The sequence below is a fragment of the Protopterus annectens genome, chromosome 1.part1, assembly GCF_019279795.1.
Source record: "Protopterus annectens isolate FY-2018-M chromosome 1.part1, PAN1.0, whole genome shotgun sequence".
Lineage (NCBI taxonomy): Eukaryota > Metazoa > Chordata > Ceratodontiformes > Protopteridae > Protopterus > Protopterus annectens.
In genome coordinates, this window is record NC_056726.1 from 1035692493 (window position 1) to 1035709232 (window position 16740).

The window sequence follows — 16740 nt, forward strand, 5'->3', positions numbered from 1 at the left end:
GGAGTTTTACTTTTATCCAAGACCTGGAGCTTGGGATAAGCGTTACCATTTTGGTATGCTTGCCTATCTCTCACAAGCTTTTTACCCTTGTTCAACTTCAACTTAACCAGCATTGCTTCTATGCTAGTCAGTGTACGGTCGTAATCATATTTGAACATGGGAAAATTTAGATCGTCTTTTAATTGCTTGTCCAACAAATCAATTTCAGTTAGCAATTGCACAACCTGAAACTCATAATGTTTAATGATAAGCTGTAACAGTTGAATTCCTTGCATTTGAAAGAGCTCCTTTAGTTCAGTAAAAAAGACTCCATTATTAAGTAAGCCAGATGGTGAAAAAGAGTTCCGTAAGCCTTTTGGAATTAAGCCTTCATGTATGCATTGTTTAAAGTAAGCAGATTCTAGTTGTAACTTTTTTAGTTTCAGCACTTTACTATCAAAAAGCTTAAGCTTATCCGAAAGGGAAACAGTGTTTTCCTTAGTGTTTATAAGCCCAATATTGCCAGAGTTTTGATTCGAAAACACAAATGCATCAGTATTTAGCATTTAGCATATTTTTCATTTAAACTTTTCTCTGAGGAAGCCACGCCAGTGAGCACGGCGAAAACGCTTCTAATTAAACTTGCGTTTAGAACTTTAAAATCACTTTTGTTGGCTTTTTTAAGCAGTCGGAACATTAAAAATAAAGACAGTGCAAAACTCTGAATAAAGTGCCAAAAATATACTTATCAGCTCTATATTTCCAGATATTTTGAGAAGCACTCTTAGTCAAAACACAAGGAGATCCTAGCAATGATTTGCAAGAATTTTCAAAAAGGGAATATTTTTTATACCAGCAAGTCTTGAAACAATCAGATAACACAAAAGCTGTTAGACCAGTTTTACAAACTTTAAGAACACAACAGCAATAGGGTGGGAGATAAAAAGTTTCAGCACAGATCAGAAAACAATGCCAGCAAATATATAAATAATTCAGTCAAGCATAAATATAGACAGTGCAGACGTCTGAACAAAGTGCCAAAAATATACTTAGCAACTCTATATTTCCAGATTGTGTGAGAAGTGCTTTCAGCCAGAACAGAAGGAGATTCTAGCAATGATATGCAAGAATTTACAAAAAAGGATTATTTTATATCGGCAAGCCTTGAGACAATCATATAACACAAAAGCTGTTAGACCAGTTTTGCCAACTTTAAGAACACACCAGTAATAGGGTGGGAGGAAAAAAATGGTCAGCATAGATCAGAAAACAATGCCAGCAAATATATAAATAATTCAGTCAAGCAAACATAAAGACAGTGAAGAACTCTGAACAAAGTGCCAAGAATATACTTGTCAGCTCTATATTTCCAGATTGTTTGAGAAGCAGTCTCAGAACAGAAGGAGATTCTAGCAATGATATGCAAGAATTTACAAAATGGGATTATTTTATACCAACAAGCCTTCAGACAATCATATAACACAAAAGCTGTTAGACCAGTTTTACCAACTTTAAGAACACAACAGTAATAGGGTGGGAGGAAAAAAATGTTCAGCACAGATCAGAAAACAATGCCAGCAAATATATAAATAATTCAGTCAAGCAAACATAAAGACAGTGCAGAACTCTGAACAAAGTGCCAAAAGTATACTTATCAGCTCTATATTTCCAGATTGTTTGAGAAACACTCTCAGTCAGAATAGAAGGATATTCTAGTAATGATATGACAAAATTACAAAAAGGGATTATTTTATACCAGCAAGCCTTGAGACAATCATATAACACAAAAGCTGTTAGACCAGTTTTACCAACTTTAAGAACACAACAGTAATATAGTGGGAGGAAAAAAAAGTTTCAGCACAGATCAGAAAACAATGCCAGAAAATATATAAATAATTCAGTCAAGCAAAAACAAAGACAGTGCAGAACTCTGAAAAAAGAGCCAAAAATATACTTATCAGCTTTATATTTCCAGATTGTGTGAGAAGCACTCTCAGTCAGAACATAAGGAGATTCTATCAATGATATGCCCTTATTGTGTAGCATGGCACATACTGTGAATATTTGTGCACATGTGGCTGGAGAGTACTGCAGGGCTCTACCACATATATTGAGGCAGCAGACCCATGACTTCAGCAGCCCAAGCACATGCTCTATGATGTTCCTAGTTTGTGCATGTGCCTTATTATGGCATGCTTCACTAGGTGTGTGTGTGCATTTCTGATGGGTGGCATCATTCACAGTTCAACTGCGTAGCCAGCATCCCCCATTAAATGGCCGTATGGGATGTCCCCCCTAGCAAACATCTGGCACAGTTGTGATGCATGCCAGATATGGGAGCCATAACTGCCAGGGCTGCTGGTAGACACACTGATGATAATGCCCTGGGCATTGCACATGACCTGGCAGTTGATGGAGTGATACCCCCTTGTGGTTGATGTAGACCCTACCCTTTTTACTGGGTGGTGTCTTGATGTGTTCATGAGTGCAATCTATGTTACCCAGTATCTTAGGGTAGTGTGCTACATGGTAGAAGAGTCAGCACTAACCTCATCATCCAGTACATACACATGTAGCAAACCTGCAGCAGCCCCTAACATTATGTCAGTTAAAATTCTCAAGTCTGTATTCCACTGGTGCAGAGTAAGAGAGAAAAAAAATCAGATTGTAGGGTGTATGCATTCTTTATAGTGCTTTGCCATAGGTACAGCCTGTGTGATTGGCTACCTGTGATGCATTCCACCTGCCAAGTACATCTTTAAGTGGTTTTAATGGCCTAGTTTAAGTGCAACAGTGATCATACGTAATTAAGATATCATTGGCTTTCCCAGCTTTTTTTTGACAGCCTTCACTGTTTAGCACTGCTGTGTGCCACGCAAACCCGAGTTGCAAAGATGAACAATGCTCAGCAGTCAGTAGACAGACCCGCATGGCTGGGCATGCTCAGCACAGCAGCGTGCTGTGCAAACATGTGCAAACATGCTAAAACATGAGCCTCAGAGGCAAACAAAACTTAGCAGTCACTGGACACTCCCCCCTGCTCAGCAGAGTGCCACCCCACGCAAACAGGTGTTGTTGAGCTCCAGTGAGCTTAAAGAACTGTGGACACACCCCCTTTTGATGTCAGCTACCTCTTCTCTGGACACCAACACAGTTCTGTGTCTACATGGATGGGATCTGAGGACACAGATACACATTTGTGCTATTCAGTAAACCCAGCTTATTTGCATAGAGATCCGTGCACATAACCTGGAAACTACATGGTTTCAGGGCCTCCCTCGATAACAACTACAGCAGTCTACCATTGTACATATTCCACTCTTTTTTTTTTTTTTTTTTATAAAAGCATGTTTGCGCACTGCGGAGCACTGTGCAAACATACCCCAAGTATAAAAAAAATTACATTAATTTAAATGATTTTCCATAGAGCTTTGGACACATGGTGGATAGCTTTGCACATATCTCTGTCTACTATACTATTTCTGCCACTCTAAGTGCACTTTTACAGCCCCTGGTGTTGGTTTTACATCCTGCACATGGAATTTTTCCATGTACATTACGGACACCAACATGGGGTCTGCAGAACTGCCTTTCTGCCTGCTGGATCACTCTACCACCCTAATTTGCATGCAATACACCTGCTTATGAGGTGATATGCATGCCACAGACACTTCTGTGTTTGCACACTCATGCATGCCCCTCATCACTGTTTACTGGATCGCACATCTGCTCACTGCCATGTAAGCACTGTGCCACCACATCTAGATGGAAGAAAAGTTCATGTAGGCTTTATTGTATTCCCTTCTCCATTTAAATCTACTTTGGGACATCAGCTGAAGGCCTGATCAGATTTTTATTTGTATAAAAGCAAAGACGGTGTGCTACCTGATTTCATATACCAACTCACTAAAACTTGAAGCATGAAGGCTAAATTTTCATACACAAATAACTGTTCGAAATTAGTGAGGGAAACATCAAATTAAAATAACACTTTTGTGTTTAAGACTCTTGAGTGAAGATTTCTTTGGTGCTGTCTGATGTCTGTCAATGAAATAAATGTACTATACACTTCATTGCAGGTGCAGTTTGATAACAATTATAAAATAAATGTTAGTTATATGAATGCCAATGGATCAGTTTACTAGAAATGCCATGCAAGGGACTCAACAGATAGCTCATTTGTCATTCAAACTAAAAAATCAACAGACTGGGGGTTCTGTTCCCATACCAGGTGCTTGTCTTCATTTTCCAATGCATGACACTACAGTACAGCATAAGGGAGTAGGTGCTGCAGTCTGCCATTTTTGATGAAAAGTTTAGATTTGTGGATTCTTCATAGATTGTTACTTGGTTAATGACCGAGTAGGGGTCTTTCTAAGCCTAGCCAAGTTTTCCCAAAAAATAATGATGTCCTGCATCCAAATAGGACATTGAGGCAAGAAGTTTAAAAGCTACCTCTGTCCATAAGGGGCATGGGTGCAAGGCCCAGTGTAAATTTTCCCCATCCACTTGTCTAGGTTGTTCTTAAATTGGATAAGAGACAAACTCAGCTTCACATGAATGGGAAGGTTGTTCTATAGGAGGGGCAGTCTCTGGGAGGGTGGCCTAATGGTAAGGTGTTTGCCTTACAAACACAAGGTGCAGGGTTTGAATCTCACAAGGGATAATTGTCTAGGCTTAAAATGGCTCACAAGGGCAGTTAGCTTAGTACTAATCTATGAACCTATGAACCTGTGATACATATCTGTCTCTCCAGCATGCTTTGTTGAAGTCAAAGACAAAATTCAGGTCCCTAAACCTTGTATTTCTGTTTCTCTTTGACTTAAAAATATGTAGGAGATTCGTAAGTGTGGGGTTTGCTGATGCCTTGTAAGCCAGGCATAGATCACCCCTCAGCAATCTATAGGAAACTGAGTAGAGGGAAAGGGCTTTAAGGTGTTCTGCATAAGGCAGGTTTGTTACACCCTGTATTCTTTTTATAAGAAACCTTTGAGGTTGCTCTAGTTGCTGCAAATGCCTGGTGAGGTACATACCAAAGAGAGCATTGTACTCTATAATTATTCTGATAAGGGTAGAGTACAGTGGGATAATGACCTCTTTTGACCTAGATGCCAGGCCCTTACTTATAAGCTACACAACTTAAAAGGATTTCCACCCTATCATGGCCATGTAGTGGTTGAAAGTAAGGCTAATGTATATGTCCATATCCAGATCTCTAACCACTGGGTTGACTCTTATGAGTGCATTATCAACATGGTAATTAGCCAGGATGGTTGATTTCCAATGGGTACAATTATGCATTTCCTAGCATTGAGTTTAAGACCATGGCTTTGGCACCATTTGTTAGTCAGAGATAGAACTTCTTGAACACTAGTGTCTGCAGGGGAGTTGATGATAACCCCACCTTGCAAACATCTGCAAACTTAGTCAGCCATAAACCTTCAGCATTTGCTTCCATTTCAGAGAAATATATGTCAAAAAGGAGAGGGCCCGGTACTGAGCCCTGGGGAACTCTGCTAGTGACCAGCATCTCCTGCGTTCTATCAATGAACCAGCTGACTATCCAGCAGGTGATAAAAGGGTTTATATCTAAATTAGTGAGCTTGTCTATAATGCCTGAGAGGGGTGTTCATAGGTTCATAGGTTCATAGGTTTATACTAGGCTATCTGCCCTAAGGCATTTATAAGCCTAGCCCAAATTTTTGTGGCTTACGCCACCCCTTATATGAAAAAATACTGTGCCCATTAGTTTGTTGTGCCTCTGTCCAGCAGTGACACAGAGATGATTCCCGGGGAAAACCTACGATCTCCCATCCACAGGTCAAGATTTCTCTTGAACAGAGCCAGTGAGGTGCTCTGCCTCACATGGACCGGGATTTTATTCCACAGCATAGGGAGTCTCTGAGTGATAAATCTATCCCTCCAGCATGTCCTATTTATATCCGTGCTAAGGTTTAAGTCGCTTGCTCTAGTGGTTTTGGTGGATTTGGATTTTTTGAGGTGGAGCATGTCCATTAATTCCAGGTTGGACATGGCCTTGTATGTCAGGCACAGGTCACCTCTGAGCAGACGGTATGCGACTGAATAGAGCTGGAGTTTCTTCAATATGGCAGCATATGACAGATTTTGGAGTCCCTTTATCCTTTTGGTGAAGAACTTTTGGGGTCTCTCCAATTGCTGCAGATGTCGGGTGAGATACATCCCGAATGGGGCATTGTACTCGATCATTGGTCTGATAAGTGAAGAGTACAGGGGAACAATGACCTCACTAGATCTGGATGTGAATCCCTTCATGATCAGGTGGACAATGGAGAAGGTCTTTCTAACCACTTTAGCAACGTGAGTGTCAAAAGAAAGGCCACTGTCAACCTGGGTCCCCAGGTCCCTGATAACCTCTTCTGTGCTTAGTGGATTGCCACCTATATGGTAGCTTGGGGTTACCTTGTTTATCCCGAAGGGTATGACTATACATTTTTTGGCGTTTAACTTCAGGCCATGGCTCTGGCACCAGCTATCTGTTTCCATGAGTCCCTTCTGAAGGATATCCGTGTCCGATGCACTTTCCACTATGGCGCCCAGTTTGCAGTCGTCTGCAAACTTTGTCAGCCAAAGTCCTCCCATGTTGGCCTGTACTTCTGAGAAGTAGATGCCGAGCAATAGGGGGCCAAGGACCGAGCCCTGTGGGACACCACTTGTGACAGTCTTGGACAACTCTAACCCTGTGGGTTCTATCCTTAAGCCAGTTTGCAACCCATCTTGTGACATATGGGTTTACATTTAAGCTGGTAAGTTTTTCTACAATACTCGAGTGGGGTATTGTGTCGAAAGCCTTTGCAAGGTCAAGGTAGGCTGTATGGACTGCCTTTCCCTCATCAATGGCCTTGGTGACTGTTTCGAAGAAGTCGACCAAGTTCAAAAGGCATGATCTTCCCTTGACGAAGCCAAACTGGGTCGGGTCCAATGTCTGCAAGTCCCCTATATCTTTGTTTATGAGCTCCATTATGATCCTCTCCATAGCTTTGCAGACTAGACTTGTTAAGCTTATGAGGCGGTAATTACCAGGGTCCGTAGAGGCACCGCCTTTGTGGAGTGGGACCACAGTTGCCGTACACCACTCCTTGGGCACGTATCCTGTGGTAAGGCTGAGATTAAACAGCTGCCTTATGTGCGGGTTTAATTCCTCATTTAGCTCATGTAGCACACAGCCGGGGACACCATCCGATCCCATTGATGCTGTGTTTTTAGCTTTAGAGAGAGCAGCTTTCACCTGCACATTTGAGATGTCTGGGAGGCTACACTCTGCTGGGATAGTTATCTCTCCTTTAGGGGGGGAGAGGGGGGTGAAATTGGCACTGAACCTGTCTGCCAGTATGTTGGCAATGTCTGTGGGTTCAGTGATTTTTGTATCATTTTGGACTAATTCTGAGCATATCTGGGAGTTTCCACCCAGGTTCCTAACATAGCTGAAAAAGGCCTTATGATTGTCCTTTGAATCCATGGCAATTTTTCTCTCAAAATTGGCCTTAGTTGATTTTATGAGTGCTCGTATTTTTTACTAATAATGATCAGGGTGACTTCCCTTTTATGGATTTTGTTCTATCATGTAATAGCTTTCTCTTCTTATTGTAAAGTTTGTTAATGGCTGGGGTCCACCAGACTGGATGTTTGCCCTTTGTGGAAAGAGTCTTGGTTTTATTTGGGATTGCCTGATCCATGCAGTCCTGGAGGTGTTCATAGAAGGCATTTGTAAGGGCTTCCACAGCTTGGGTTGTGGTTTCCACTGGCTCAAGGGCCTTGAAGGATACCACACCAGTCTTGAGTAGTGTGAAGTTTGCTTTAGAGAAGTTCTTCACTGTGGTCTTTTGTTTGGGGTGGGGGCGGGATGTGGATTTCCAGTGAGATTAGTTTATGATCAGATCTCACCAATGAGGGATATACTTCTGGTGTGGAGCATTTTGTCCCCATGTTTGTGATAATGAGATCTAGTATATTTTCTCCTCTCGTGGGAACAGTGACTAGCTGTTCCATGGCATTTGAATTTATGAACTCCAGGAACCGTTGTGCTAGAAAGTTAGGGCTTGAGTAATGTTCTCAGTCTATATTCGGGTTGTTGAAGTCACCCAATATGATGGTGTTTGGAGATACATTTATACCCTCCAGTGTCTTCAGGAAGGCTGTGTGGGGTTCCTGAGTTTGAGAGGGTGGCCTGTAGCATGCTACAATTTGTAGAGCAGTTTTGCCTATGGTTAGTTGCACCTGGATGGTTTCCGAGCTTGCGTTGCCACCAACCTGGAGGTGTGGGTATCCTTTATGAATATGGATACACCCCCTCCTTTTGTGGTGTGGTCCGGGTTTTGGGGCCAGAACGCATGATATGAGGTAAAACCTAATAGTTCCGGGGTGCTCTCAGGAGCCTTGAACCAGGTTTCAATTACAGCACAGACATCGATGTTCTCCATACTGAGAAGGGCCTCGAGTGCGTGCATTTTGAGATTTAGACTTCTGGCATTGAGCAGCATTACCCTCAGTTTCTTCCCATTTTTGTTTTCTAGGGTGGTAGGTTTAGAATTTGAGCCTTGCCTAAAAAAGGCACTATGGGGTTGGCAAGAGCCTTAGCCAATATCCGGAATCCCAGGGGTGGCAGGTGCAAGCCTTCCCTTGCAAAGCAGCGTGGCTTGTCAAGCATGTCATCCCAGGCAGACAGACACTGGATCCCCTTTGAATGACACCAGACATTAAGCCAGTTTTTAAAGCTGATCATCTTGTCTCTATATTGTGGCATCATTCTTGGTGAAGGAAGGATACTGCTCAGGGTCAGGGTCATACCTGCCTGGGCTACATAATCAGAGAGCTCCTCTATGTCTCTTTTCATGTAGTCCAGGGAGGTACGTCTCAGGTCGTTCACACCAGCATGGACAATGACTGTGTCATATTTGTACTTGCCGTGGAGTGACCCGAGTGCTTGTGTTATGTGGCGGATTCTAGCGTGTTGTATCAAAAGCCTTGGGCAGGTCAAAGTAAGCTGTGTGCACAGTCTTACCTTCATCCATTGCTTTGATGACTCTCTTAAAAAGTTCACCAAACTTCACAGGCATGACCTTCCTTCAGCAAAGCTGAGCTGTGATGGGTCCAGCATTTGCAGGTTACTTATGTCCTCATTTACCATGTCCATAATGATTCTTTCCATGGCCTTACATCTGAGTCGCATAAGACTTATGGGCCTATAGTTACCCGGATCAGTGGTTGGACCTCATTGTACAGGGGAATGACTGTATCCATCTTCCGTTCCTTCATCACAAAACCTGACTGAAGACTCGAGTTGAAAAGTGATTCAAGTAGATCAGAGAGGTTATGTTTCATGCTATTTATTAAACATTGCGAGATGTTATCTGGGCCCATTGATGCAGCATTTCTGGCCTTGGTGCATTGATGACCTATTCCCTAGTAATGGTCGGGGGGATTGTTTTATGTGGTATTTCCTTTGAACTATCGGGAGAACCAAAAGGCTTGCATGGCTTCTAGTTCAGTGTGGGTGATGCCATTTACAATAAGTTCTGTGCATTGTTGTGTATTTTTTCTGCAGTTATGGACATAGCTGTAAAAAGCTTTTTGGTTGTTCTTTGCCTGGGAAGCTTTTTTTCTTCAAATGTAGCCTTTGAAGTATTAATTAGCCCTCTTAGCTGCCTGTTTAGATTGGTCAGGGGGCTTTTAGTATATATTACTTGGTTCTAGCTACACTTGGCCAAGATTTTTTTTTCTTTTGTTGTATAATTCATTGATATTGTAATTCCAACAGGGTGCCTTGTCTTTTTGCCTTATTCTTAATACGAATAGGCACAGCACACTCTGTAGATCTTTCAGTATGGCTGTACAGAGATTTTGAAAATAGGTCAGTGTATTCTATGGTGTTTACTTGGTTTGATGGTACCTGGAATTTAGCCAAGGTGTTGCTTAGTAGAGAGAAGTTTGCCTGCTAATAGTTCATAAAGGTTTTTGGTTTTGCTGCATCCCCAGATATAATTTTTATTTCAAGTAATACTGCCTTATGGTCAGATCTGACGAGCAAAGATATTACATTGGGTGAGGAACATTGCCCCCCCCCAGTGATGACTACAAGGTGAAGGATGTTTGTACCCCTAGTAGGAGAATGGACCAACCATTCCAGGATGCTGGTATCAAAGTTTAGGAATTGCTGGGTTTGTGCATTAGAAGTGGTATAGGATTCCCAATCTGTTGAGGGGTAGTTGAGATCCACCATGTATATCATGTTGTGTTAAACGTTGAGAGACTCTAGCACATTGAGAAACTAGTATGGGTTTCCTGAGACATGGAGGGAGACCTATATGTTGCAAGTATATGGTACAAGGCCCTGTTTATGGAGAGTTTCACATGTATGGGCTCCAGTGGGTAGTCTTTAGTCTAGATGTAAGAATAATCTTAATATAGACTGACTCTTCTCCACTTTTAGTTCCCTCCTGTGCAGTAGCTGATCTTAAGGTGTGAAAGGCATTATAACGTCACATTGCTAGGGTACTCTCAATGGCTTTAAACCATGTCTCTGTTACTACACAGATGTCTACACTCTCCAGGGAGAGGAAGGCTTGCAGGCAGTGGAGCTTCTTGTTAAGACTTCTAGCACTGAGCAGTACCACCTTCAGATATTCCTTGGTAGGTTCAGTTAAGTGAGTAGATTTATCAAAAAGGCACTATGGGGGTGGCAAATGTCTTTGCCAATATTCAAAAGCCTATAGGGGATAAGTGCAAACTATGCCTGGCAAAGTAGTTTGGTCTGTCAACCATGTCCTCCCAAGCTGTCCAATGTTGTACCTCCTAGGCTTACACCAGAAGCTAATCCAGTTGTTAAAATCAATAATTTTTTGTTGGTAATGTGGCATCATCTTTGGGGAAGGTAGTATACTGCTCACTGCTAGGCTCATACCTGCCTGAGACACATAATCAGTGAGCTTGATATGTCTTGCTTCATACAGTCAAGGGAGGTATGTCTCAGGTCATTAACACCCACATGGACTATGACAAAGTCATACTGGTATCTGTAGTTCAATGACCTGAGTGTCTATGTGACTTGATAGATTCTAACCCCAGAAAGGCAGCTAAATGTGACTCACTTCTTACTCAGTCTGGTGAGGGAGAAATCAATGTGCCTCACCATAGAATCACAAATGACTAGGAAATTTGGCTTTATGCTGGTTTGCCTTAAGGGCTTAGCAGTGAAGGCATTAGATACAGTGTTACTATGTGTAGCTGGGGTTGGTGCTTTAATGGAGTGTTTATGTGATGGCTGAGGACATTTCTTTGATTGTATTCTGCTGAAGGCCTTAGTGTTTTAGGAAGGTTACCTGTAAGTACCTCAGCATAAATAGTTTTATGTGTACAGTCCTTACATTGTGCAGTAGGTGTGGTGCAAGTATTACTGACAGCAACTATAGGATTAGTTTTGGTTGTATGAGAGAGGTTTGCCTCTAGCATTAAAGTGTATTTATACCACTTGCATACACTATCTGTTTATATTAACAATAAGTGGGTTATCACTGTACATATGGCAATTGCTGCAATGTCTTAGAATGTCCATCTCAACCAGACTGGCCACAGAAAGAGTTAGACAGTGCATATCCATGGCCACTGATCTATGGGGGAGGAGTGATGAAAACTTAAATATTGAACAAGTTAAGAAAAGCAACTTGATGAGCAATGCACAGCTATGAACAAACTAGATGCTCTAGTAGTTTAAAAAAATCTGTATAGACAGTAATGCCACAAGAGTGCAGGTCACAGACCAGAACAAAGACACTTAGAGTAACATGTGCCATAAGCTTTCACCAGCACTTCCCAGCTCAAAAGTGTTGTGGCCACCATGTCCTCACACAAGAGTGTAAACCACAAACCTTCTTAATGTAAAATAACTGGTTTGGAGACCAAGTGCTTAAATCAGAAAAAAGGCAATTAGAACGACAGGTACAATAAGCCTTCACCATCAATTCATGGATCAGAAGGGTGGAGGCTACTCTCTCCTACAACAAGAGTGCAGACCACTTGTTTCAGCTGCTCCTGTTAATGGTCACCAGTGTATTATTAGTCTACAGAACAATTGGCGGTGGAGTTTTATGGTGTCAAATTGCCAGCACAACAACCAAACTTCACAGAAGGCACACACATGCATCTACGGCCGATTTAGAATCTCCAGTTCTCCTACTATATGTCTTTAGAATGTGGGAGGAAACCAAATTGTCCAGTGGAAACCCACATGAATGCAGGCAGGACATGCAGACTCCACATACAAGGCACCCCAGCCGAGAATTGAAAAGAGAATCTCTTGCTGTGAGGTGACAATGCAAATCATTGCACCACTGTGCTACCCATAACAGTGTAGACCAGAAACCTTCTTAATGTAAAATAACTGGTTTGGAGACCAAGTGCTTAAATCAGAAAAAGACACAGAATAACAGGCACAATAAGCCTTCACCAGCAATTCCCAGCTAAGAAGGATGGAGTTTACCCTGTCCTCCCACAAGAGTGTAGACCACATACCATCTTAATGTAAAATAACTGTCCTCAAGCCCAAGTGCTTAAACCAGAACTAAGATACTTTTAGAATAACAGACACAATATACCTTCAACCAGCAATTCCCAACTTAGAAGGGTGTAAGCTATCTATTCTGCCACAAGAGTGTAGACCACAAACCTTCCTTATATAATAAAAATAGTTTGAAGCCCAAGTGCTTAAATCACAACTAAGAAGTTTGAATTACAGTTACATTTTAATCTGGCCACTAACAAGCAGTAATAAATGCAGCAGATTAAATGCAATTGAACACTTTAAGAATGTGCAGCAAAATGCTAAATAAAGTAATAAAGCAGGAAGAAGCACAGATACAGTAAAAGCAGCTCAATAAAGTGCAGTTTTTTAAGTAAATCAGAAGGGAGAAAACAGAAGCTAATTTAAGTTTACAGACTAAGGGGGTGGGCCTTCCCAGCTGATGTCTTAGTACCCAGTAGACTGAGCTAATGAGATGGGACTGGGAGGAGTGTCCAAAATCAAATTTATAGTAGGGTTGTGTAACTCAAAAGCCACCAAGGTTAAGACTACAACAGCAGTAGGGTGGATGGTTGAAAAAGATCAAATGCAGACAAAGATTAACAATAGTGAGGCAGAGAACAGCAAGTCAAACAAGCACCAAAGCTAAATAAAGATGCCACTAAATATTTCTAGTTAAATGAGGAACTCTGTTTCTCAGTATCCCCCACTAATTAGCTGGATGTTATTCACTGTCTGCACAGGAATTCTTTTTTAACTTTCCTAATTGCCCCTTGCCAAGACCTCTTAAAACTCTAGATAAACAAAAAAGTTAAAACAAAAAAATAATGCAATATAAGAAAAAGATAAAAATAGACGTAACCAAACCTTAAATAAATAACTTAAATTAAAAATCAAATGCAGACAAAGATTAGCAATAGTGAGGCAGGGAACAGCAAGTCAAACAAACACTACAGCTAAGGTCCCATCTACTTGTGTTGGTGGTACCTGAGGTGGATGTAAAACATCCAATGTCACATATTAACGAGATTACATGGCAGTTTATTTACTTTTTAACATGTAAACAGCTTACACACATATTTACATTCTCTTTACCTGAGGCACAACTTGAGTGGTATAAAGAGGGTGGCTTCTCTAGGTACAAGTTGCTAATGGGAGTGATCGGCAGTTACCAGTGCTCTTGGAGTGCAGTACTGGTATTTATTTATAAAGCAGCAAGGACTTCACATTTTCATAGATGAGGGGTGACACTGCATCCCATGATTTGACTGTCAGCCTGCTTGATATATCTATAGCAAGTAGCTTGTCATAGTTTCAGAGTACAGATGAGCATTTTTTGAAATTTGAGAATATCTTTATTTACCTACTTACTTATCTATCCATTTATTTATTGTTCCTAAACTTGAAATTGAGGGAGGGCAACTGTTTTGGAACTGTTCATTGTGATTGGTACCCTAGCTATGGTTCTGCTATTTACATTAATGCTGTTGTTCTTATTTTTTCATATACAAATGCATACCATTCAACAATATTGCCTTTTCCACTTTGCATCACAATCATCTCTTCAATGTTTTGATTACATAAACAAATTTCCCTTAATCAGGCTGAATTCCATCTCAGGTATCCCTTCAAAAGAGTCCAGTGGTTTAGTGGGCCTAAAACAATCAACAAATCATAAATGAAATAAAATAAAAATCAATCAAACAATCAACCAGTCAATAAAAGTACCTCCACATTTCACTCCAGCATCTTTACTATGGTCACAGTCATGGATTTTCCAGTCCTTTAATAGGCAATGTTTCAGTGAAGATTCAGATCCCACACATTTCACATCATCCAGCATTATTGGTCCAGTTCCTTGTCCATAGACAGATGTTCCTGGTGTTGAAACAGGATCACCACATCTTAGATATCTGCAGACAACTTCAGCTTCCTCCATTCCCCAAGCATTATTACACACTGTTCCCCATTCATTGTCATGATAGATTTCCACTCTACCTGAACATGAATCAGTGCCATTTACCAGTCGGAGCTCCACTGAAAGAAAAAAAAAAAACAGGCATATGTAAGAAAAGGCAGGTAAAAACATGCTGCTTTTCTTGTCATTGCCATACGAAGGTTTGGAAGCTGATTACCAGTTTCCTGTAAAATAGAATGACAGTACACATCAATAATGCTAACAACTGTTAGTGACTTTAATGATAAATGAAACCTAATGGATTTAAAGCAGTTAATGAGGCAAAAAGGCTTTCAACATGTTCACAGATGCTTTAGTCAAAACGTATGTAAATAGTATTTAGATTGTGCAGGACCGAAACACCTCCAATGAATACATGATTTATTTAAAATAATACAGTGGGAAACCATACCTGTTAATAATCCACAACAATTAATGCAGGCATATAATTTTGTGATTTATAAATTCTACATCAGAGGAAATACAATAAAAGCAGTGCATGAGCACCGCACAGATATATTGTAAAATATTCAAGCAATGCACAGCAAGGCAATGGCTAACTAATATGACAGACTAATGACAGCTATACATATATATATATATATATATATATATATATATATATATATATATATATATTTTGGATGTAAAATAGTTTTTCCACCTAATGCTTCCAACTTTGTGTAGTATATGTAAATGTTGTTACAGGAAGTATTTTACATCCAAAATATAAGTCTCATAATTATTTAATATCTACACACACTCTTTCTCACAGAGACACACACACACATACATTTAAAAACAGAGTAACTATAAAAAAACATGTTTAAAATTAATGAATGCCAGGCATTAAAAGTTTCTTACCTCCATACTTCTCAACTTTTCTGATTTTCAAAGAATATCCAAATGTTTACCTAATATTTATTTTGAGCCTGTTTCTCATAAATTTTGTGATTTGGTGTCAAATCATTCAGGTTGAAGTATTTAAATAATGGCATACATTTGAGTTTCAGACTTTATTTCCTTCAGAAAATGCATGCTAAAACAAATATTGTTATTCTAGCAACATTCTAAGTTTATAAGAGCAATATTTAAAATCTGCCCCTATATTATAACCCCCTCTGCCATTATATTAAGCTTTATCCAGATATCTTGAGCTAAGATGTTGAGTGGTATGCATACCTCTTAACTGTTGTGGCCACTGCTAAATCGCTCAATCTTTCTCTCTCTCTCTCACTCTTTCTCACACACAAGCATATCCAAACACACACACACACATACACACACACACACACACACACACACACACACACACACACACACACACACACACACACACACACACACACACACACACACAAACTTCTCATTCACTAAACAGCAAAAACTGCTTAACAAGCACAAATAATGGCTTGATTAGTGTCACTCTCACTCACGGATACACTCACACACACAGAGATAAACAAACACATATGCTTTCCATTTTTTTTTAAACTTTCTCTTTTTTAATTTTATGCTTGCTAAGCAACAAAAGCTCTGCTTAACGAGTGTAAAATAATGGCGACTGTTAGCTTTCTTAGACTCGGGGCTTCATGCTCCCTTAATATGTTGCCTTGAAGCATCATACTCATTTTCCACAGGCATTACCTGTATTTAATACCCTGCTGGAGAATGTTCATTCTCCAGTCAGGGTACCGATGTACAGTTTTTCCATTCTCTGATAATTATTAGCACCCTCTTTTATTTTACTTTTCATGAAGTCATCACACCTGACTAATGTTTTAGCCAGTTTATTTATTTGTGAGCAGAAATGCTTCCATTCATTATTTTTTATTATTTATTTATCCTTTTGCTGACCAGGTTAGTCCCATTAGGCTAGTAGCCCCTTTTCAGGGGAGACCTTCTTGATAGCATGTAAAATGGCAGCTAGTTGTCTGTCAGTTGATTCTAACAGACACGATGTAGCAGGACACAGTGAGGTCACATGGTTTCATTTCTTTAAGTGTTTGGGGTTCTAATAACATGACAGGAACAAACCCCATTCCTAAGTTAGGGTATGAGATTAGTGTTGTTTCAGTCTTTGATGTTACCTAAGAGTGCTCTTCTCAGCACCTGCACTGTGTACTGAATTGCTTCCTTCTGTACTTCATATGGGATTACATATATTGCTAGCATATATAAGCATGATTGTAAATTATGTTTTTACACCTGTCATTCCTGGAATCATCTGACTATCATTTTTCCACATTGC

General features: G+C 40.4%; 1 protein-coding gene across 1 annotated transcript in view; it reads right to left on the bottom strand.

Moving 5' to 3' along the window:
- Window positions 1-16740, bottom strand: part of LOC122815307 (deleted in malignant brain tumors 1 protein-like) — a 567314-nt gene that overhangs the window by 103847 nt on the left and 446727 nt on the right. Inside the window, 1 exon segment of the mRNA XM_044087692.1 lies at window positions 14261-14569. Coding sequence (XP_043943627.1) covers window positions 14261-14569 — 309 coding nt within the window.